The 22,941-nt window shown below is 42.2% G+C and overlaps 1 protein-coding gene across 3 annotated transcripts in view; it reads right to left on the bottom strand.

The window, feature by feature from the left end:
- Positions 1 to 1,787: 1,787 nt before the first annotated feature.
- CACNA2D3 (calcium voltage-gated channel auxiliary subunit alpha2delta 3) overlaps positions 1,788 to 22,941 on the bottom strand; it is an 854,557-nt gene continuing 833,403 nt past the window's right edge. For 2 of the 3 annotated variants that reach the window (XM_032322613.1, XM_032322603.1), the window contains 3 exons: positions 4,964 to 5,076; positions 4,660 to 4,742; positions 1,788 to 2,190 (listed from right to left, as the gene is read on the bottom strand). In XM_032322613.1, coding sequence (XP_032178504.1) covers positions 2,098 to 2,190; positions 4,660 to 4,742; positions 4,964 to 5,076 — 289 coding nt within the window. In that variant the 3' untranslated portion in view covers positions 1,788 to 2,097. Of the gene's footprint in view, positions 2,191 to 4,659; positions 4,743 to 4,963; positions 5,077 to 22,941 lie in introns of those variants that run through there. The other variant, XM_032322620.1, reaches the window with a different exon arrangement.

Genomic DNA, 22,941 nt, shown 5'->3' with positions numbered 1-22,941 from the left:
CCAGGACCCTGAGATCATGACCTGAGTGGAAGGCAAAGGCTTAACCCACTGAGCCACCCAGGCACACCCTGGGGCTCTTTAAAAATACCTTCCCTGTTTACTGAACCGATGTGACCCTCACATCCAACCCAGGGAGTAAATGGGATTACCCTCTCTTTTATGGAAGAAGAAACAAAGACATGAGGAGGACCATCTCTTTACCCAAGGCCCTAATACCACATAGCCCCATTATTGTTGAAACGAGAGTCTCTGAGTGACGGGCTGAGAAGGAAGGAGCAGACAAGACGGTGTCCAAGGAGTTTGATCTGAGAAGCTGAGTCGGGTAGAAGGAAAGAGTTTGGTGGAGGGGGAATCAATTTCTCCTCCGGACACATTAGGTTGGAGAAAACGATTAGATATCCAAACAGATAAATGGAATGGCCAGTTGTTTGGAGTCCCTGAGGGAACAGAGACTCTGAGGTGCTGCGTGGGTGGGTGGGGGGTCATTCACCTGAAGGTGATGCCTGAGGACATCACAAAGCAACAGGGTGACTCAGTTATGCCGTCTTCATGACACAAGGTACTGAAAATGATGCCACACCTCTGCTTAGAGCAGGGAGTCCATTTATAGGTAATGAAGAGTGACTAGAGAGACAGCAAAATTGTAAATATGTATCAGACACATAGTTTGTATCATTAGTATTCAGTTATGGGTGTTATTATATATTTGACCTATTCTTGCCAGTTCTCCAGAAATATAAAGGAGAATCATAGGTCACATAATGTTATTTTTTATTAAAAAATTATGGCTATTTAGTGTTAATATAATGCATTTTTGGTACTTGTGTAGGCTACAAATGATTTCATTCATTTCCTTAGTGCAGAGAAGAGAATAATACCAATGACCACCGTGGTTTCAATACTATATAGCCCCAACCTTGTTGGAATTTTGACGACTTGACATGTTACAGTATTGCTATATTGTTAACATCACTGGAGGCATTAGAATTTTAAGAAAGAGAGCAATGCAGTATTGTTATTCTTATAAATACTGGCATCACTTTAGGATACGGCAGTATGATTCCATCGGTTTTTCTAAAATATCAACAGCATAATGTATTTGTTTTTGTTTTGTTTTGTTTTCAATTTCAGTGGCATTCTCCCCATGACTTTCAGATGTCTGTCTTATAAAATAAGACATTCTCGATTCTACTGAGGCATGGAAATTATTCCACTTTATTTGGTAACTATGATCCAGTGGAATCTGTTTTCTTTGGGTCAGGATCCAGTGTTTCAGGAATGCTTACATGTCTGGGTAGTTTCACATCTTGTAATATTTGAGATCTGATTTCATCCCTTGTTTATGGGGAAGCCAGAAGCCAAATGCTCAAGCAATAAGCTTGAGGGTCATTTGTAGTCATTGTTCTTTTCCTCTGTCAAGTCTTTTCAGAATGAATTCCTAGGATTTACTGCTTTATTTTCTACTCCCAAACAGTTCGACACTTGAGTGTTACTGGAGCTTGTGTTCTCATCCAAATTATGATTTCTATTGAAGCTTAGTTCAAAAATATTCAGGGTTCTTTGTCATAAACTCTTCCCATACAGATGATATTTTGATTTGCTTCTGTAAATATTTTTATAACAGAGAGTGTAGCACCTAAACAATTGTGAAATATTTGTCTAGAATCTGCTTTAGAACAAAGTCTCTGCCAACAACCATCCCTTCCCGGAATCTGGAGCGGGCGACTTTTCCATGCAATATTCAGTCTGTAGTCTGAGCAATAAAGCAAAAATCAAAAGGTGATGATTTTAACATACTTTATTTAAAAAGTACACAGTTTTAAATTGGTTTCAATGGGTTTCAAGCAGAAGGGACACTGCCCACTCACAGTCCCATTTCTGATGAAGGGTGATTATGTAGCAAACTCACATTTGCATGACTGGCAAAGTAAAAAGATAACTTTTTTGTCAACATATCTTTAAGAGTTTATATCACGCACAGTTTAGAATCATGAGATGCTGATGGTTGGACTATATTTCATGTCCCCTATGTCGCACCATATTTTGGTTCACAGTTTATCCATAATTTAGCATGCCAAGAGAACATCTCAGTCAATGTCACCTTGAGAAGAGCATCAAGAGCAGAGGGAAGAGGACAAGGACCATCTTGGCCTGCAGACTTGGCGCCCCTCCACACTCCCTTGCATTCTCCTACAGGGAAACACAGGAGCCATTAGAGCCAGATTCCAAGACGCCTTCAATTTTCCGAGCTGTGTTGCATCCCCAGACCCTTCCCTCCTCCCTCCAACGTAGGAATCAAGTCTTTTGGAACCTAGATAGTGCAAGGAAATGGACTTGTCTAAATTTCTTCGAGTTCATGATGAGAATCTCTGATTTTAGTTGTCAGCGCATAAAATGTTCCGAATTACTCTGTACACAGAACGCTCAAGAGGTAAAGGCTGTTGGTAGAGATGTCTGCTGCGATCAAATGAGAACAGCAGAATATTGGCCGTCTAATGTTCTCCTGTCAGAATGTAAGTAAAAGTTGACATCTAAGGGGCCTGATCATTGCAGAAACAGTTATAGAAGGTTTTGGGTGTGTCTTCCTTCTTTTTATCTGGGGTAAGAGGGCTGTTTTATTAAAATGAGACCATATTATGTAATCCTTTCTGCAGCATGCTTTTTATCCACTGGTTGGTGGAAATTCTTCCAACTCCATATTTCTAGCTCTATTGTATTAGCTATGGGAAAGATTTTCTTCTCTGTTCTTTGCTGCTATGGAGAGTGCTGAGGGCAAGTCATTTACCAGTCCACGATACTCGCCTGTGCACCTGACTGTGGTGGGGATGCCCAGGAGTGGGAGTGTAGGGTGTTTTGGCTTTTGATGGTTATAGCTGGAGATATCCTCATTACCTGTAGGTCCTGCTCACCCAGGGACTTATATGGTCCCTGCCCTTGGTTTACCAATTGTAAAAAGCTCTTCATGATTTGGTTTATCAATAATTTTTCGAATTTGTATAAATCGGTTATTGACTTTAAGTAATCTTTTTCCATAAAAAATTGTAATTTTTTATAAAGAAATTCTGGTTTTCTTTCATAGCTATCTGATCTTGGATAGGAAGATTTCTCCAATCCCTAACATTTCTTGTGAGACTATTATTTCACCATTTAAATCTAATCCGTATTTTCTCCTTTGAACTGAACCTTTGTCGTATCTAAGAATTTAGATTGGAAGCAATGGAAGGCCAACAGGGCTCATCTTTAGCCCCTTAGCACCTTCGTGTGCAGAATAAGACCATGACCTCATCTTACTAAATCTAGAAACTTACAGAAAAAAGTTTCTTACAGAAAAAAAATCCTAATTTTTGAATGTTGATCTTCTATTTACCTAAGTAAATTATTTTATTAACTTCAGAAGATTCTTCCTCTAGTGACTTTAGTTGTCTACATAGGTATTCTGGTTTTAACTGAAGTGATTTTTGTGTTTGGGACTATTATTTGTATTTGAATTTTACACAAAGAATTTTTTATTTGAATTTTATCACTGAATTTGATCAAAGACCTTTCCAGCATATATTTGCATAATATGTTGTTACTGAACACTTCTTTGAACATGGAAGCAAACATTCTCAATAAATTCCAAGTTTTTACTGGTACTCTGTTGACTTTAACATCTTCTCTAGGACTTGGAGAGTTTCACATTAAAGTTATTTGTTATTTAAAGGTGGGATTTAAAGTCAGTCAGTTGGAGTTGGTGGCATTTTTAAAAAATAGAGACCTTCCCAGGCTCCCCATAATAATAATTGGTCTAGATAAGCTTTGTGTTTTTCAAAGTGAGGGAGAGTTAATTTTTACATTTCCATTCTTTTTGCTGGAATAAAAAGGCTTTTTTACCTATGGTACTTTGGGGGTATTCATCTTTCTCAGTGCTAAGTTTAATTTTTTTTTTTTTTTTTGGATCCTCACTTCTGGTGTGAATGGAGTGCCTTTATAGTTGTGGCTTCAGGTGGTGACGGGAGGCTTATCATTCCACTTATATAAACTATCACTCCTTTTATTTTTAATATTTTAAAATATTTAAGGTCTGGGGACAGAGATCACAAGTAGGCAGAGAGGCAGGAAGGGAGGCAGGCACCCCGTTGAGCAGAGAGCCCAATGCAGGGCTCCATCACAGGACCCTGGGATCATGACCTGAGCCGAAGGCAGAGGCTTAACCCACTGAGCCACCCAGGAGCCCCTAAACTGTCACTCTTGATCTGATACCAATATTACCCACTTCTACTTTGCATGGACTTCTTGTAAATAAAAGGCTGTCGAAAAGTCAGCTGGGAACCATCATCTGAACTACAATTTGAAATAAGGAAATCAAGACAGCCAGAGCCACAGTGTATGTAATAAGGTAAAGTAATAAAACTACAGCACAACATAAGAGGGAAGGAAGATAGGAAAGAAGCTTTAACCACAGACACAGATAGAATAAGACCATGAAGCACAGACTGAACACGAAGGCGCTGAGGGGCTAAAGGCGAGCCCTGTTGGCCTTCCATTGGCTTCCAATGATCTGCCGGCAAGGAATTGTTTTCTCACTAGTAAACTTCTGAGCTACAGTTCTTTGACCATTATGAGACTCTCAGGGTGAATCTGATGGAAAAAGAGAACAGGAAGGGTTCGCAGACTTACCTCAGGATGGAAGCCATGACAAGACTCCGGACGCCTTCTGATCTTCTGGGCCTTTAAACGTTCACACTTAAGGGATTCGTTATGTTGACTGTAGTTAAGGCACATTTTGCCCAGATGTCACTTTCCCTTACTCCGCATGTTGGAGCTCAAACCTTGGTCCTGAACTCCCTTAATGACTCTTCTCTCTCCAGTTGTGGAAAGGCTGTCATTGCCCCCTCTCTAGTCTCTCTCCCCTAGGTTTCCTTACTGTCCATTCCCCTCACCGGCTTCAGCAGCAGTGCTGGACCTACGCACAAAAGGATATACCTGATTTCGATGGGTGCCATGGTGATGGGGGTCATGGACTCACAGAGGCAGCTGCTGTCCACCACCACCATGAACAGATTGCTGCTTGGAATTTGCTGGATGACAAAGGACCTGTTGGAATATGAAGGACAGAGACAGTGAGTGGTCATTTACCATCTGTCAAGTCAAGAATCCTGAGGAAAACTTCTCCCCTGGGGAGTGAACTCCTTTGGTATTTTGGGAAACAGCTTTTAAAGACTGCCTTACTACGAAAGGTACCTCCTCCGTGAGGCTTTTCATTTTTAAATACCAAGTTTCACTGAAAAGAAAACAGTCTATAACCTATGGCTGCGGCTACACATAGCTCATAAAACTCACCTTGGGGAGACTGGAATGTTATGCGTACAAACCAGGAGAGTCAGATTGGCTAAATGAGCCCAATTTCCAAGGATACAGGGTCAGCTTTCCCAAGCCTCACTTCCTCTTCCTAGTTTACATTCAAAGTTCTTTGTTTCTCTCCTCCCAAAATGATGACGTTTCTAGACACTTCCCTCTACTACTCTGCACAATGTCTGGCCAAAAGAGAGGTTCAATGTTTGCATGAGATTAATGCATGAGACAGTGTTGGGGCTGCGTGTGCCAGGGCTCAGGCTGTGCGGCTGTGCTGACAGCCAGGTCCATCAGGACAGTCCAACAGAGGTAAACCTAATGGGCACCTGCTCTCTCGTCACCCGAAGCAGTGAAATGACAAAGTCAAAACACTCCTGGAGCAAGAAATACTACTGATTCTTTGGAGGAACAAATTACAAAACAAAATCCCATATTCTTCCAGAGCAAACAGATCAGCCCCATGTTTAGCCCCAAACCTGGAATCCCTGTCATATAATTTTTCAGGACATTTCACTAAATTCTGTTCAGTCGGATGAGGTAGACTGTGACAGAACAAAGAGGTCCATTTCTCCATAAGTGGAACCTTCATTCATCCTTCTCTCCACAAATTTGTTTTTATTCTCTGAAGTGTATCACCACAGCTTGCCAAGATGCCATGAAGAAGGACCCTTCTGTGTAGTGGGAAATTATAAAGAGAAGAAAGGACTTCCTTTTTATTTTTATTAATTAACACCTCTTATGTTGAGCTATCCAAAATGGCTCAGAGATTATAACACAACTGGTTTCTTGTCTACAAATGCCTGATGCCAGTCATCTAATATCCTACAATTATCTCCTTCTCCTTCTCCTTCTTCTTCTTTTTTAAGCCCTCGCAGGGGACAAGGAAGGCATGCCTTTGCTCAGAGATGCTTCTTCAATGCTCCACCACCATCCATACTCTGGAACATGGACTCTGCCCTCCCATCCTTCTCCACAACTCTACTTGGCTTGAGAAAAAATTTCAAACTTGCTGTCTCACTAAGACTTTAACATTGTTGGCTCTACCTCCCCCTTTCTGCACGTGTAACCTCTCTCCTCTGCAATGACACTGCTCTAGCGGGTGGCTTTTTTGGAATGGATTATGCCTATCGGAATGAAAATAAGATGGCGCTCATCAGAGATCCAATGGTTTCCATGGTGAAGCCACGTTCGCAGAGTCTCAAAGACAAATGCGAAACCAAGATCATACAACTCTTTAAAGAACAAGTGACTGCAAATATCTTCTCCCATTCTGTCAGTTGTCTTTTGGTTTTGCTAACTGTTTCCTTTGCTATGCAAAAGCTTTTGATCTTGATGAAGTCCCAATAGTTCATTTGCGATGACGTGGATGGAACTAGAGGGTATTATCCTTAGCGAAATAAGTCAATCGGAGAAAGACAACTATCCTATGATCTCCCTGATTGAGGAAGTGGAGATGCAATGTTGGGGGGGTTTGGGGGTAGGAGAAGAATAAATGAAACAAGATGGGATCGGGAGGGAGGGAAACCATAAGAGACTCTTAATGTCACAAAATAAACTGAGGGTTGCTGGGGGGAGGGGAGTAGGGAGAGGGTGGGTTATGGACATTGGGGAGGGTATGTGCTATGGTAAGTGCTGTGAAGTGTGTAAACCTGGTGATTCATAGACCTGTACCCATGGGGCTAATAATACATTATATGTTTATTTAAAAATTTAAAAATTAAAAAAAAGAACAAGTGATTGATTAGAATATTATGCCAAATGAATCTACCAGATGGCCAATAAAGGAATAAGAGATGTAAATATAAAATAGAAGCTCCAAAGGGAAAGAATATTTTCCAATTGAAGAAAAATTTGACTTTTTTTTTTTTTTTCACTAAAAGGGCCCATTCATGCACGAGTGAAACTTCAGATCATCAAAGATACATACCAATCCTAAAAGCTTCTCTAGAAACAAATTACGTTAAGAAGAATGAGAATGACACAAACTTCTCAATGGGGGACTTAAGATGAAGAAAACGGAGCAACATCTTTAAAGTTTTGAGGGAATGGAAAAAAGGAAATAAACGGTATGACAGAATCCAGAGGAAAATAGATTCTAACTAGCTGGAGATATAGGTAGAAATTTTGCTTTAAAATTTAGGGGTAGTTATTGAAAATAAACTGAAGGATGAAAATCTGATTAATCCAAGAGAGCATGGTAAATTACACACATGTGCATGCGCGTACGCACACAACTACCAGAATAAGATAAAATTATTACCAATCACAATTAATGTCTGTTGGTTAGATTCACATATAAAAGGCAGAAATTCAAAAAAGGAATTAATTCAAATAAAAGGCAGAGATTCTTAAATTGGGTTGATAAAAACATTGCCATAATGTCATTTGCAAAGAGATACCTCTAAAAAAGAATGACAGGAGAGGACGAAAAGACATCAGAAAATGCTAAAGACAAAAAAAGAAGGACAGGTTTAGTGGTATTCTTCTACAAATATTCACAGGGAAAATCATTAAAATGTAATAAAGAAAACAGTTCGTACTGAAAAATGGTATAGTAGTAAACAAGCTATGATACGAACATTTACGATCAGAGTGTAAAACTGATAGAAATGCCACAAGTGATTGATGAACACACGATCTATTTTAAAACAGAGTGGAAATTCTTCATATCTAAACAACAGAATATGAGCTATTTTCAAACCCAGGGACCTGCAACACATTCCAAAGAGCCGAAAGCATCAGTGATATGTTCTTTTAGGGTAGGGTATAATTAGAAATTAATAGCAAAAGATATATAAACAGTGGAAATTAAAAAATTAAAAAAAAAAACACATATTCAAGTAATCCTTGACAATTTAAGAACAGCCCAGACTCCAATCTGTGCGGTATGGCCTTAAACGTGTTTATTGGGGAAAAACAGTTTGCCAATAAATGAACTAAGTTTTTGGATGGAGAAGTTGGAAAAAATAAGAACACAGGCCTGCACCTGTGCCCCTATCCTTGGTCTTCCCTCTGGTACTCTGGGTTGGGTATTGATGGCTCTCTCCACCAGCTCTCAGGCTTCTCCAACAACGGGGCTGATGGAAGGGACGGGAAGTGACCATCGCAGAGCTGCCCTCAGTTCACAAACAAACAAAACTCTCCCTTGACCTCGCTTCCAGCTAGTGCCTTACTTCTCGGTCCTCTCTCATAGCACGAATCCTAAAAGAATTCTCCACAATCTGCCCACTTCCCCACGCTCCCCCTTTCTTCACAAGTCCACTGCAATTCTTCTGTAGTCCTTTCCATGTCACTGAATCAGTCCTGTCAAGGACCCAGGGACCCGACTACCTTTCCTCTTGGCCTCCGCTCCCTCCTTAATTGCTTCCGGCCCACCCTTGTCCACAGACTGCGCTTTCTGTGGAAGGAAGGCTACGTCTGTCCGGCCCCAGCAATCTGCTATCCCCAGCACCTAAAGGTGTGCCTCGGACTGAGCAGGTTCTCAGCAAATATTTGTTGACTCAGTGACGAATGGAATTTATAAAGATAAAAGCAAAAGAATAAATGCAAATAAAACTGTGAAGGTAATTGAAAGAACCCAACTCTGGTTTAAAAAAACATTGACATAAATCAGCCTTCGGCACAGAAGAAAGAAATCACAAAATCACATTAAAACCCAAAAGATCCAGAGGCATTTAAGCATTTTAAGTGATTATGAATACCATGGCAAACAATTTGAAAAGCTAGAGCAAACACACCTTTGGGGATAAAGTATAAATTATCAACACTTGACCAAGCTGTAAAAACACAAGCAGACCAATTGCTGTGGGGGGAAAAAAAAAAAAAACCCTGAAATGCTCATTGATAATCTACCCACAAGTGAATACGACCGAGTCACCCGAAGAACAGATCTTAGTGTGTTCATTGAAAACCCGTGTGAACCCACTGACCAACTACTAGAATAAAAGAAGTCAGCAAGATGACCAGTTACATAATCAGCATCTGAAACCACAGCCTCTCCCTGGACACAGGCAATAACCAATGAAAAAAAATATTTATGAGATAAAGAACCATTGAGAGCATCAATGATGACTATGAAATGCCTAAGAATAAATCTAGTAAAAGACTTCTTTATGAGGAAAATGACCAAATTTTACTGAATATAAAAGACAAACTAAGAATTGGGGGGAAGTACAATTGGATGGAAGGGAGCACTTCTTTTTTTTTTTTCTTTTTTAAGATTATTTATTTATTTATTTGACAGAGATCACAGGTAGGCAGAGAGGCAGGCAGAGAGAGAGGGGGTAGCAGGCTCCCCGCCGAGCAGAGAACCTGATGCGGAGCTCGATCCCAGGACCCGGAGATCATGACCTGAGCCGAAGGCAGAGGCTTAACCCACTGAGCCACCCAGGCGCCCCAAAGGGAGCACTTCTTTGCAAAAGATGTCATTCCTCTTTGAATGGACCTTTTAATTCAAGCAAAGGAATTCAAAGGGATTCTTTTTTTTTTTTTTAAAGATTATTTATTTATTTATTTATTTGACAGAGAGAGAGAGAGAACAAGTAGGCAGAGAGGCAGGCAGAGAGAATGAGAGGAGGAAGCAGACTCCCCACCGAGCAGAGAGCCCGATGTGGAACTCGATCCCAGGACCCTGAGATCATGACCTGAGCCAAAGGCAGCGACTTAAACCATGAGCCACCTAGGTGTCCCCAAAGGGATTCTTATTGGGATTTTTGATGGAATTTGAGGTAATGGTCCTAAGATTCATTCAGAAGAGTAGGAAAGGGAAGCAAAGTGAAGGTGAGTGCCTCATCAGTATCAAAATCCATAAGAGGGAAAAAAAAAAAAATCCACAAGAGGACTTACAGAAGAGGAAACACAGATGGACACCTGATACAGTAAAAGGGGTTCAATCCCACTAAAGGTTAGAGAAAAGATACATTAAAATGAGACTAAAGTAATGAAATGCACTTTTTACTAGCAGATTGGCCAAAATTTAATCTATGGTAACGTCCAATGATGGCATCCAATGATGGAAAAATCGAACATTATTCTGCACTGCTGGTGGGAAAGTGAATATGACCACAATGAGAACAATCTGTCATTACTCCAGAGGAAATCATTAGTGATCCTATTTTTTTCAGCAGTCTTACTTCTCAATAAGATATACTCCTGTTCAGGAACCTAAGAAGTCATGTGTAAAGATGCTCCTGGTAACACTGTTCATTTAGGGGAGAAAAAAAAAAGGAAACCCATCTCAAAGTCCATCAAAAAAAGAAGGATTAAGTAAGCAACAGTGTGTCCATTCTGTGGTCTCCTTGGCACCAGATGTATGGGGAAAGGGAATTGTTTATTGCTGTCAAAGCATACCCCCAAACACAGTAAGTGGGAAAACAATGTTGCAAAACCATAATAAAGTATGAATATTTAAGAATATGTAGAAATATTCATCTAAGGGTATTTAATTCTGCTACAGAGAACAAGAAGAATAAGTGGGATGGATGAGGTGTATCAGATGTGTTCGGGATGGCAAATCAGTAAGCCACACATGCATCATGACTCCTGTTAGTCACAGCAAGAATGAATGGACTAAACAACAGCAGGACCACATGTGAGCTGAACACAAAAGGCAGAACATAGGAAGGGTCTTCTTAGCAATAAGAAGAAATGAAAGTACTACATGAAATGAAATATTTATAAGGCAGAGACTATGTCATCTCCAAATTGAGAGCTCTCACTTACGTCATCCTTAAATCAACCACTGGCAACTCCTATTCTCTGCCTGAGACACATGGAAAAAGTCACGGCTGCCCAGCAGGTGGACACTTGCTCTCTCGCCCATGAAGCAGGCAGGTATTGGCCCAAGGAACTCTCTGCCTGCTGAGCCCCCAACCTTACCCTCAAGTCTGCTCCTTCTACCATGTCATCGGGGGAAAGAGAGCCAGGGAGCAGATCAGCGGAGGGGAGGAAGGGAGGAAACTGACCAGGAGGGTAATTGTCAAAACAAATGAGCTGAATCTGTAACATTGAAGTTCTTTAGAAGAAGGTGTTCCAGTATTCCTCAAATATTTATAAAATGGGGTGTTATGCTAAGGGGCAAGTACTGACTTCCTCCTTCTGCAAAAGAGAAAACTGGGACTCAGAGTGGGTAAGTAAACTCTTACGGAAGCTACACGAATAAGACACGCTTGTGCCCATTTCAGAGACCGGGAAACAAGAGGCTGGGTGACTTCCTGGAGCGACAGGGGCAGAAGACAAGCCTGTGGGGTCCAGCCCATTGTGGGTCCATGACCACAGCAGGCAGCAGAGGTGCTGTCTTGCATGGCACTTATTAGTGCTCAAGTTCCTTGAGGGCGGACCCAGAGTGATTCCTCACTTAAGGAGAAGGGCAACATATTATTGCTTTCCATTTTATTATTATTAATTATTTATTAATATTTCAATTTCTTCTCTTAGTAGAGGCTCTCCAAGTGAAGCCCCACAGCAATCTTCTCTCCCCCACCCCCCAAATCCTAGGAGATGAAAAGCCTTGCATGTAGCTATCCTGAAGCATAGGAAAACACCCCCTACAAAGGATTTGCCAGCGGAAAGATTAACTACTTTTCCATATTTTAAAGACTTACTGTCTGCTTATTAACATGGTGCTTCGGAGGGGTCTGGGCAATGTTAGCTGTACATTTATGTGCACAACGTGTATTTATGGCCCGGGGTGCAGGGTTGAACTTCATAAAACACACCTCCATCCAGCTGGGCCCAGCAGCCAGACTGACATCATTGTGCAGGGGAACTGTGGCCTGGGTTTGCCTGGGGGCCAAAAAAGGCAGCAGGGAAATGCCTCAACACAGAATCACAGCGGCGGTTTCTAAGCAGGGATAGGTCAAAATGCGTGAAATAAATTAGGTCCTCCAGGGAAAGAGGAGGGAAGAGGGAGGCAATTTTGATGTGTCCGTTGCCGGAACTGAAATAACCCAGTCCTCCCTTTTCCACTGGATCTAGACTGAGAAAGACTAGCAGGGGGGGAGGAAATGATGTGATTTCAAGACGGCCTCCCCTGACAAGAGAGACTATTAGCTGCATGCTATCCACTAAGAGGGGCTTTACCGGCCACATGAGGGAAGAGATCATGCCGCTCCCTGGACAAACACACGTGAGGCGGAGGACTCAGGGATAAGATACCCAGAGGCCCGGTGACGCACGTATGGAGAAGTTGGTTGGCTTGTCTTTTATGAACTGCGTACAAAACGGTGGCTTAACAAATAATCAGGGCAGGATGGACTAAAAAACACTTTGAAGTCTTTGCCTCTTTACAGATTTTCACCATTTATAAAATTTCCAGATTTCCCTAACATCATCTAAAAGACAATGAGTAAGTCACAGGGGATTTGAATTCAGCACCGAGCCTGTCCTTTGCAGTACTGTTCTCCAGAGGGGCTGGGTATGTAACCATGGCTCTCCAATGGGATCTTACTGTCTTTAGGAAGAAGGCTGTCCTCCCCCACCATGCCCCCGAAGGCCTACAGTGACCCAGGCCCATAATTTGGGGGGAGCAAACATGTGGGGACTATTTAAATTCAAGCTAGGAATGAACTATTGATGGTGTGTTCTAGCGTAATTCCACAGCCATGCTGTCAGACAGCGTGGGGAAGGTGCCTGGCCCTACTCATGCTCAGCCCAAAGAAAGTCAAAGAATAAATACTGGGGCCTTACCTGCTCACCCCCAAAACATGTCAGGGCTTAGTAGAAGCATGAAACAATTCCTTCCCTTCTTCCTTTCTTGACTCTGTCCTCAGCCCACTATGCAGAGCTCCTGCTTCCACATCTCTACATGGTACCTTGTATGGGTTCCCTAACTTTCTGACAACTTTAGGTTAGTACCCTTAGGCTAGGCTAGCTGGAGACTCTGATTTTGCATCTAGTTCAAAGCTCTACATGATTTTACCTTCAAGCTTCTAGGTTGTAGCCTCTTCAAGCAGTTATCAGGCTGCCCTTCTCACTGTGCTTTGTCTACTTACAACACAGCTTGGCCTCTGGTGCCTTTGGTGCTGCCCAGCACCTGCATGGGGCTCTCTTGTGAGGTTCTAATGGAGTCTTCAGAGGAGCCACGGCTCTTCAACACGCCCCAACTGGTCCACCCACATAGCAACTGCCATCAGCTGCTACGGCAAGCTTCTTGCCCTCGTGTGGACCTCATCCAAGAGCAGCCATCTTGTTGGGTTTAAGCGAGATGACCGCTCTCTTCCACACTGCTCACCTGACTCTTGGGAAACACAGATCTTTGCTGGTTTGACATAGGCCACTTCAGTGTTATCCCTTCTCCAACCTTCGCTCTTTCCCACCAGGTCTCTTTGTCCTTTTCAGATAGGTACGCGGACATATTAGTATGTCTGCTGTTTACAGACATTTGACCAGTGCTGGACTCACCCTTCTTCAGGCACCCCCATTCCCCACCCAAATATAGAAGAGTCTCCTGGAGCATTGTTGCTCATCAAGCGCCCAGCAGGAAACAGTGCCCCCTGGAGGCAAGAACCTTGTTTCACAAACTCCAGTCTCTCTTCTGTTGGGCCCCTCATCAAGGCTCACAGGGCAAAGGAAAAATGGGCCAATTGTCTATCCTCAAGTGGGTTTGGGGGTGGGGAGTGGAGGAAGGATTTTCACCTCTAGTGACGCTCAAAGACTGTTCTTCTTAGAACTAGTGCCACTCTGTCCTCACCTCAACCCCAGACTACAAGGAAACCCCCACCTGACATCCTGCTCAAATTGTCCCATGAGTGTATTCATGTGAGGCATCCTGTATGGAGTTGGAAGAGAACTAGTGCTGGGGGTGTGTTCTGTAGGTGCCTAGAAGACATTTAATGAATGTCTTACTCCTGAAAACAATCTTTAAGAGAACAGAAATAGGCACTTGATTGCGAAACAAATTTAGCATCGGCTTCAGGACAACTGGCTCAGAGTTGTCTAATGAGACTCAGAAGATGGCATAGGGGCTCACTGTCCCCTCCGCTATTCATTCTTGTTCTGACAGTGCCAGCCCACAAAATTAAACCAGAGACAAGAGGGATGATTAAATGTCGGAACAAGGAAAGTATTCACAGGTACCTAAAAGTCGCCCCTGCCCCCAATCCCAATAATCAATGCCTCTGTTTCCCCGGATCTCTTAACAGTACCAGTGTGTATAGATCCCACAAGCCAGAGGTCTTTCCGTGATTCTCAGTGTGGTCCTCTTTGAGGGTCACTACACATTGATTTGGCCATCTGCTTGATACCTCTCGAGCCCACCCGCCCATTGGCCACGACTCAGGGCCAGCCTTATGGGCAAGCCCCAGTGTAGTCACAGGGGCCTATGCTCAGAAGCTCTTGTCACTGAGGGTGTACTATTCTGCATGTCTGTCTTGAAATGTTTAAAGTTATCATTAAATTTGCTTTCTTCAGCTATTTCTCCAAGTAGGACATGGCACATCCGTCCAGCGATTCGTGGAAGGGAGCGCCCAGCGGCCAGCGGGCTGCACAGCCTGGAGTCATGGGGGGAGAACCTGGGAATGCCTCTGAGGGTCTGTACTCACCCAGTCCGAGTCCCTGTGTCTGAGGGAGCCCAAGATTAAAAAGCACCTAAAAAGTAGCATGACAGGTCAAGAGAGCCCACAGAAAGAAGGAAAATTTTTACTGTTTAGGGACCTCGAATGACACTTTCCTTCCACTTTTCAAAGACACAGCCCATATTTTCATTTTGTACCGGGCCCTGTACATTACGTGGCTGACCCTCCCAGCCTGTCTCACTTCTAGCACACCTTTCAGCTGGCTTGCCTGCCTGAAGCCCTTCTCCACTCCCAAGGTGGCCTAATACCTCCCAAATGCAAGGCTGACGGCTCCATCCCCCTCTTTATGCCCTTCCCTGGGTCCCTTCGCATCTGCGCAATGGTGTGCCCATGAGGGAAGCAAAAAGAGCCTGGGTGATCCCGCTGGCTGTCCCTCCATCCTGATGTGTTCACCTGCCCCAACCCCGGGCCACCTTCCTTCCCACCACGCAGCCATGCTCACTGCCGTGGGCTCCTGAGTGCATCCTGCTTCTTCTCCCTCAGTGCTGAGACCCAGACGGAGCTCATTAGAATTGCCCACGGAGCTTCCTGTTTTGTTGGTTTTCAATGGATGCCTAGGCCACACCAAAAACAAATTATATTAGAATCCTGGAGGTTGGGCCAAGGCAGTTGTATTTTTTTTTTTTTAAGCTACTCTAGTGATTCCACTGCGCTGCCCAGGCTGAGACCCTACTGATCTGAAGGAGCGCGCCTCAAACCTAGCATCTTGTTAAAATGGATGGTGGACTCCTGCGTCTGGAGTGGGGTCAATGATTCTGCCTCTCTCACCTGCTCCCAGGTAGTGCACATGCTACTGGCTCAGGAACCAGCAAGGCTCTGACGCTTGCAGCCACCTCGTCCCCACCCTTGAAGAACCCCGTCGCAGTTCTAGAGAGCTCTCTCTCTCTCTCTCAGGGAAGCGTGTTCTCCATTCTCCCATGACATATCATAGGCACCAGCATCATCCACATAAGACACACACACTTCTATGTACACATGGAACCATGTTACTACCCTTGTACCACCAACCAGAAAAGGATGGAAGCGTAAGATACTTTCCTCTAGGCAGTATTTGGAATGGCCTGAAAACTGTAAGCTATGGAACCTGTAGAAAGTTTTCTTTTGGGGGGCGCCAGGGTGGCTCAGTGGGTTAAGCCTCTGCCTTCGGCTCAGGTCATGATCTCACAGTCCTGGGATCGAGCCCTGCATCGGGCTTTCTGCTCAGCAGGGGGCCTGCTTCCTCCCCACCCCCTGCCTGCCGCTCTGCCTACTTGTGATTTTTCTCTCTGCCAAATAAACAAATAAAATTAAAAAAAAAAAAAAAAAAGAAAGAAAGTTCTCTTTTGGGAACCCAGGGAAATACATGGACGTTAGCCTCTAGAGCAACTAAAAACTGAGTTTCAAGAGGCTCCTGTTGGTGTCTGATAGGGCGCAGAGGACACACACATTAAGAAGCTATGAATAAACAAAGTAAAAGTATTTGCCAAAAGGAGCTAAAATCAAAAGTCACAAAGGCAGATGTTTCAAATTTTAGGACTTGACTGGCCACCTAGCTATTACCCCCTCATGGGTCCCTTAATGTAGCTTATTCTAGGGCTGGTGGCAGGAGGGACAGATTTACTCAATGATACAGGACTACAAGTAAGCCAGCAAGTGTCTCTTCTTCCTTTCTTCCTTTTCTTCCTATTCCCTTCCCCTCTAGCTCCTTCCCTTTCTCATCCCCTTCCTCTGTCCCTCTAGATAACCAGACAATTACATTATTTTTTAATTCAGGTGGTTTTGTCTCCTGTTAGACCTCCGAGAACAAGACACAGACCTTTATTTTGTTTTCTATGCATTGGCTAAGCACTAAAGCTCACTGAAGGATGATGAAAAAAATAGTCAAAGGTTAAAAAAAAAAAAAAAACTCAGAGCAACACAAGTTCCTTGGCAAATGAGTTTTCATACTATACAGAGTATAGTACAAGGTTTCAGCAGCCCAGAGTGGGTAATTCCAAGGACTCTGCAAGATCCACGCCTCCTTGCTCCTGGTGGATTTCAGGGGAAAAAAAAAAAAAAAAAAAAAAAAAAGGGCCCTGCCCAAGTGCTCTAAAGCAGTTTTCTTTGATATCTAATCTCCCTCCTTTTGATACCAGTATCCTACTCTGCTCAAGAATCCACCCTTCCTCCAGGCAGCCCAGGTGCTTCTGTAGAGCTAGTCCTGCCCAGGCATATTACCTGAGCCTAAGCTGATTGGTACAATTCCTTCTGAAGAAAGCGACTGGTTCAGAGATGGGCATTGGACCTAAGTTATTCCAATCAGACTCTATCTCTACTCCCAAACCCAGAACTCTATCTCTACTCCCAACACTGGGGAGCAAGGAAGCTTTTAGCCTTAGGAGTCACTGGCAGCTCTCCTGTGCTCATGAATGGAAGTGTTTGCTGGAAAATGCAAAGAGAAAACCTAAGTCTTGGTGACAAGACTGCGAAACCAGAGCAAGCCATTCCTGAAGCCTGCATCTCAACTTTTCACTTTATTCTTTAAGCTTGCTTGAGAGGAGCTGGAGCCTCTTTTATTTGTAAGGAAAGAATACTAGAGTTCTTATGATAGTCAACATGTTGCCTACTTGAATCGTTGTTGGAAAATTTGGGCTTTAAGGAGCTGAGCCCAGAAGCCATCAGCTTTGTTCCCACGAAGTGTATCTTGGATGGCCCACCAGGAACCAGACTGGTGTAGGCGTCTCCTGCTCTATTTCACTAGTGTAAGAAATATGCTATGTTTTCAAAGTTAGGAGCTGAGATTAGATTAACCATCATATTATCTTTGTTATACTGATTTATTCAAAAATATATACAATGGGCACATTATGGCATTCCATTTGGGACTTGCTGATGAGAAAGCACACAAAAAGCTCAAGGCATGCTTTGTGCAAGGGACAGTGTCCTGTGGTGCCAGTATTTACCATATTGCTGATGGAATGAGTCAGAAAGAGCCACAGCAATGCCTTCCACTCCTCAGTCCCATCAGTGATTTTTTGAGATTTTTGGTGTCAACCCAGAGCCAAAAAACAACTTCGGCAGGAAGTCCTTTAGCATTAACAGCACAAAGCAGATAGCAAGGAATGGTATTCTGGTTTGAAATATAGGTGGGGGAGCCCCATGGAGTCAAAAGCAAGAGGCACCCAGTTTGCTTTTCTCATTCTAGAAGAAAAGAATCTCAAAAAAGCTAACAACAAGAGCTCTTTTCCAATCTTGTTTGTTTGTTTGTTTGTTTGTTTTTGTGTGTGTGTGTGTGTTTGTGGGGTTTTTTTGTTTTTTGTTTTGTTTTGTTTTTTGGTACTAGGGTCTTCAGAAAATCCTCTTAATTATGACAGGAACCAATTTCTTCCAATCCCCTAAGAAGAGTAAGGAATTTATTAAATATTTTCACTGGAACTAGCAGTGTCTTTTGTTATAAATAATGAGAGTAAGAGCTAACCTGTTTACAAGGTTTGCCTTGTGCCAAGTACTCTCTCAATGCAGTCCCCTTCAATCCTAACACCAGCTCAGAGAGTTACCTTCCTCACTGATGCAAGCTCTGAGATGTTAAACAATGTTTCCAAGTACTAAAAGCCATCAAGTATCAAAGCCTCAAAGCTTTATGTCCACTATCACACTGTAACTGATCACCAGCACCATCATCCTTAACTGCCCTCCCAGTCATCAGCATCTGCCCCTTACTGAGCACTTACGCTATGCAGGGAGTGAAGGTCTTTTACTGAAATTGGCACAACTCCCATGAGCTAGTTAACGCTATTCCTAAATTATCAAAGAGGCACTTGAGGCTTAAGGAATTTAAGTAATCTGGACCCATCTTGGTCTAAGATAGAACACGTAATAGGTGTCAGAGCCACAGTCTGGATTTAAGCTGCCAGATTTTATAGACTGCCATCTTATCCATCGAATAACAAAATCTCCTGCATAGAAGTGTTGAGACAGTAGGCATGCCACAACTCACTGATAAACCGAGAGCAGAGACTCTGTCCCATTTCTTCAGGGGTCATATGAACATTACCTTGGGCTTACAGTTATAATTTCCCACTCCCTAAGCCTTACACTGTCTTCCACTATCCCCATGTGAATCATCTCATTCATTTAGCAAAACAGACCAGCATCATAATGAACCGCCAGGAGACCTATATAGACTCAAAAGTATAAGGAATTCACTGGGGGGTTAAATATCTGATTCTAAGTGATCTGGCAAAGTCAGACTCTGACCATCAATATTTGCTTTCTAAAAGATTGGACGTCTTGCATTAATTGAAAAAGGCATTTTGTCCAGCATACAAAGTTAAGGGCAAGAAAAAAATTAAGCTAAGTATGGGGCTAATTTTGCAGAGAAAAAGAGAGAGGGAGAGAGAGAGACTGGAAGGAAATATAGCACAATTTAAATATTTCTCCTTACTCCCAGTTTACAGATGAGGAAACCAGGTAACTTCCCAGAGGTTATTAGGCTAATCAGACATGGAGCTGATTCAAATCCAGGCCATCTGGCTTTAGAGTTTAAGCATGTTACTTCTCTGCCTCAGTTCTGAATGGTAAGACTGAACGGTTTTACTTTTTTCTTCCTATGTTTCCCTCTTGTTCAGTTCTCTACAATGAGTAGGAATTACATTTTCAAAAAAAATTTTTTGCGTATTTGAGAAAGAGGAAGGGAACAGAAGGAGAGTGAAAAGGGGAAGCAGACCCCCTGCTGAGAAGAGAGCTCGACACGGGACTTGATCCCAGGACCCCAAGATCACCACTTGAGCCAAAGGCAGATGCCTAACTGACTGAGCCACCCAGGCACCCCAGGAACTGCATTTTAATAAGAACCAATAACTGCAGAATAATAACTTTCTATGTTTTAGACTACAGACACACCTATTTAGAAAACTAAATCTCAGTGACCAGCATTTTGCTCTATAATCTCACTTGCTAACTACTAGAAATGATAAAATCAGAGCAGTATTTCTCCAAAACCCTTAATTGAAAGAACATGGAAATACCTCCTTAGTTTAGTAGCCTCGCTGTTCTCTTCCACATGCCCAATGTGACTGTATATCCTTAGGGATAGTGACATTAAGGAAGCCTTTCTGAATCCTTCTATCATATCAGCTTTAAAACTGCTTGGGCTACAGGTGAAGATCAATACATTTTCACTGATTGAAATAGAGGCCGAATCCATATCTTCCTATTCTGACTCTAAGCTTTCCAAATTCTGTATCTTGTAGCTTTGAATCAGTGTCCCAGGGAGAGAGTCAGACAAATTATGTACTGTGCTGTATTTTCTGATCTAACTTCTGAAGCCAATGCTTCTAATAATTCCCAGGCCTATTCAACACTCTCTTATCACAACACAGCGAGATTTTTCATTTTGAAGAGAACAAGTACTGAGGTGGAGACCTACAGCCATGGGGAAATTTCAAGAGAGACAGATGTATTCCAGAAACACGGTATGAAAGGCAATGTTCTCAATTTTAAACATTGGTGTTCACACAAATTTTTGTGATGATTGGTGATATACTCCAACACAGAGGGGGAGAAAAAAGTCTCCCAGAACAAAAATCAGAACTAATCTCCCATATCCACACAGAGAATAGCAAGATGAAATACAGGGGAGGAATAAAATGGAGGAGATGGGGGATAATGGGAAGCTGGCTGGCTCAAAAGTCAGTAGGAATTGAATCAAGTTCCCCACGTGAAACTAGTAGGCAAACCATGTATTTGTCACCTATTGTGCCCTTCCTTCTCTCAGCCTTAGTTTTTTTTTTTTTTTTTTAAGATTTTATTATTTTTTGACAGACAGATCACAAGTAGGCCGAGAGGCAGGCAGAGAGAGAGAGGGGGGGGGAAGCAGGCTCCCCGCTGAGCAGAGAGCCCGATGTGGGGCTCGATCCCAGCACCCTGGGATCATGACCTAAGCCGAAGGCAGAGGCTTAGCCCACTGAGCCACCCAGGCGCCTCAGCCTTAGTTTTCTTATCTCAGAAGTGATCTCCCTTCCCAAACTAACATTCTAAAATCGCATCATTGTTTCCACCTTGTATGAAACTCTTTAATTTCTCCAGCCTGAGATAACAGACTTGGGTCATTTGTAACGACCATCTTCTTTCTCCTTTAGCTTCTTCCACTGCCAACTCTACAGGGAAGAGGATATTTCTTGTAAAAGGAAAAAGAGTTGTTTAGACTCAAGAAGTTAACACTTAAAAATTCTTTTTAAAAAGATTTTATTTATAAGACATAGAGAGAGGAAGAGAGATGAGCAGACCCAACACTGAGTGTGGAGCCTGATGTGGGGCCCTATCCCAGGACCCCAAGATCATAACCTGAGCCAAAACCAAGAGCCAGATGCTTAACTGACTGAGCCACCCAGGCACCCCAGAATTTTAAAATTCTGAATGTTAGGTTAACCTAGGGTGACACCTGTATACCGTTTTTTAACTAGCATGGTCAAACTCTATAGATAACCAAGGCAAGGAGTGTTAAAGCAGTAAACACTATATACCAGGGCTAGGGGCAAAAATGAAATAGAGTCACCCAAGAAAGTCTAAAACCAAAGCATCAAAAGAGCAAGGTGATCCACTGCTAATGTAAGCACACAGTACAGTAAAATAACATTTCCTGGAAAAAGATAACGAAACCCAGGGCACCCATAATGCATTCCACACAATAGCCAGTGTGCAAATTTGCTATACATGTGAAGAAGCAGTAAAATATAACAAAAAGGTAAAAAAAAAATCAGTCACTAAATACAAACCAACATATGACACATGTATTAGACACTACAAACATGTATAAGTATATGTAACAGGTACTTATATGTTAATAAGCCTTCCATGGATATATTGAGCAAAGAGATGGAGGAATTTCAGTAGAAACATAGAAACTACGTGAATGAACCAGATACAAATCCTAAAATCGAAAGAATAAAATATCTGAAATGAATGGAACCTAAATAAGTGATGACATAGTATCAAGAAGTCTAACAAACATGTATTTGGAATCCTGGAGTCAAATAAAGAGGGAATGGGTCAGAAAATATACGAAGAAATAGTGACTGGCTTACAATAGGAGAGGGGAATTGGGAGTAGATTATTATAATGCATGGACACTATACATGAAATCATTTAATATTATTTGAAGGCAGTCCCTGAGAAACTGAAGAAGAAAGTTGTAAAGTTTACTACAACTATTAGAAATCCAAAAAAGGTGTAAATAATAAGGTAGTAGTAGGAAAAAATTGGACTCATAAAATAATATAAAAGAAGGTAGAATAGAAAAGAGGAAGAAAAAACAAAGAGGAACAAACAGAAAACAACCAGGAAGATGGCCTATTTTAAGCAAAACTATCAATAGCTCCATTAAAAATAAATAACCTAAATAAAAAGCTTCTGTGTAGTGAAGGAAACAATCAACAAAACTAAAAGACAACCTATGGAGTAGGAGAAGATACTTGTAAATGACAGATATGATAAAGGGTTAATATCTAAAATATATAAAGAATTTATAAAATGTAACACCCAAAAAATGAATTATTCCATTAAGAAATGGGCAGCAGACATGAACAGACCTTTGAAGGTTTGAAGAAGACATACAGACACATGAAAAGATGCTGTGGCCATCAGACATGTGAAAAGATGTTCAACATCACTCGTTATTAGGAAAATGCAAATCAAAACCATAGGAGATATCACCTCACCCCTGGTAGAATGGCTAAAATAACACAAGAAACAACAAGTGTTGGCAAGGATCTGGAGAAAAAGGAACCCTCATGCACTGTTGGTGGGAATGCAAACTGGTGCGTACTTTGGGGAAACAGTATGGAGTTTCCTCAAAAAGATTAAAAAAAAAGAAGAAGAAAGAAAAAACTACCTTATGATCTAGCAATTGCACTACTGGGTATTTACCCAAAGAATACAAGGATACTAATTCAAAGGAATACATGTACCCCTATGTTTATAGTAGCATTATTTACAATGGCCAAGATATGGAAGCAGCCCAAGTGTCCATGAGTTGATGAATGGATAAGGAAGGTATAGTAGTTACATACAATGGAGT

The sequence above is a fragment of the Mustela erminea genome, chromosome 1 (genome assembly GCF_009829155.1).
Source record: "Mustela erminea isolate mMusErm1 chromosome 1, mMusErm1.Pri, whole genome shotgun sequence".
In the NCBI taxonomy this organism is placed as follows: domain Eukaryota; kingdom Metazoa; phylum Chordata; class Mammalia; order Carnivora; family Mustelidae; genus Mustela; species Mustela erminea.
Note: the sequence above shows the minus strand (reverse complement) of the source record. Positions and strands in the feature narration are given on the sequence as shown.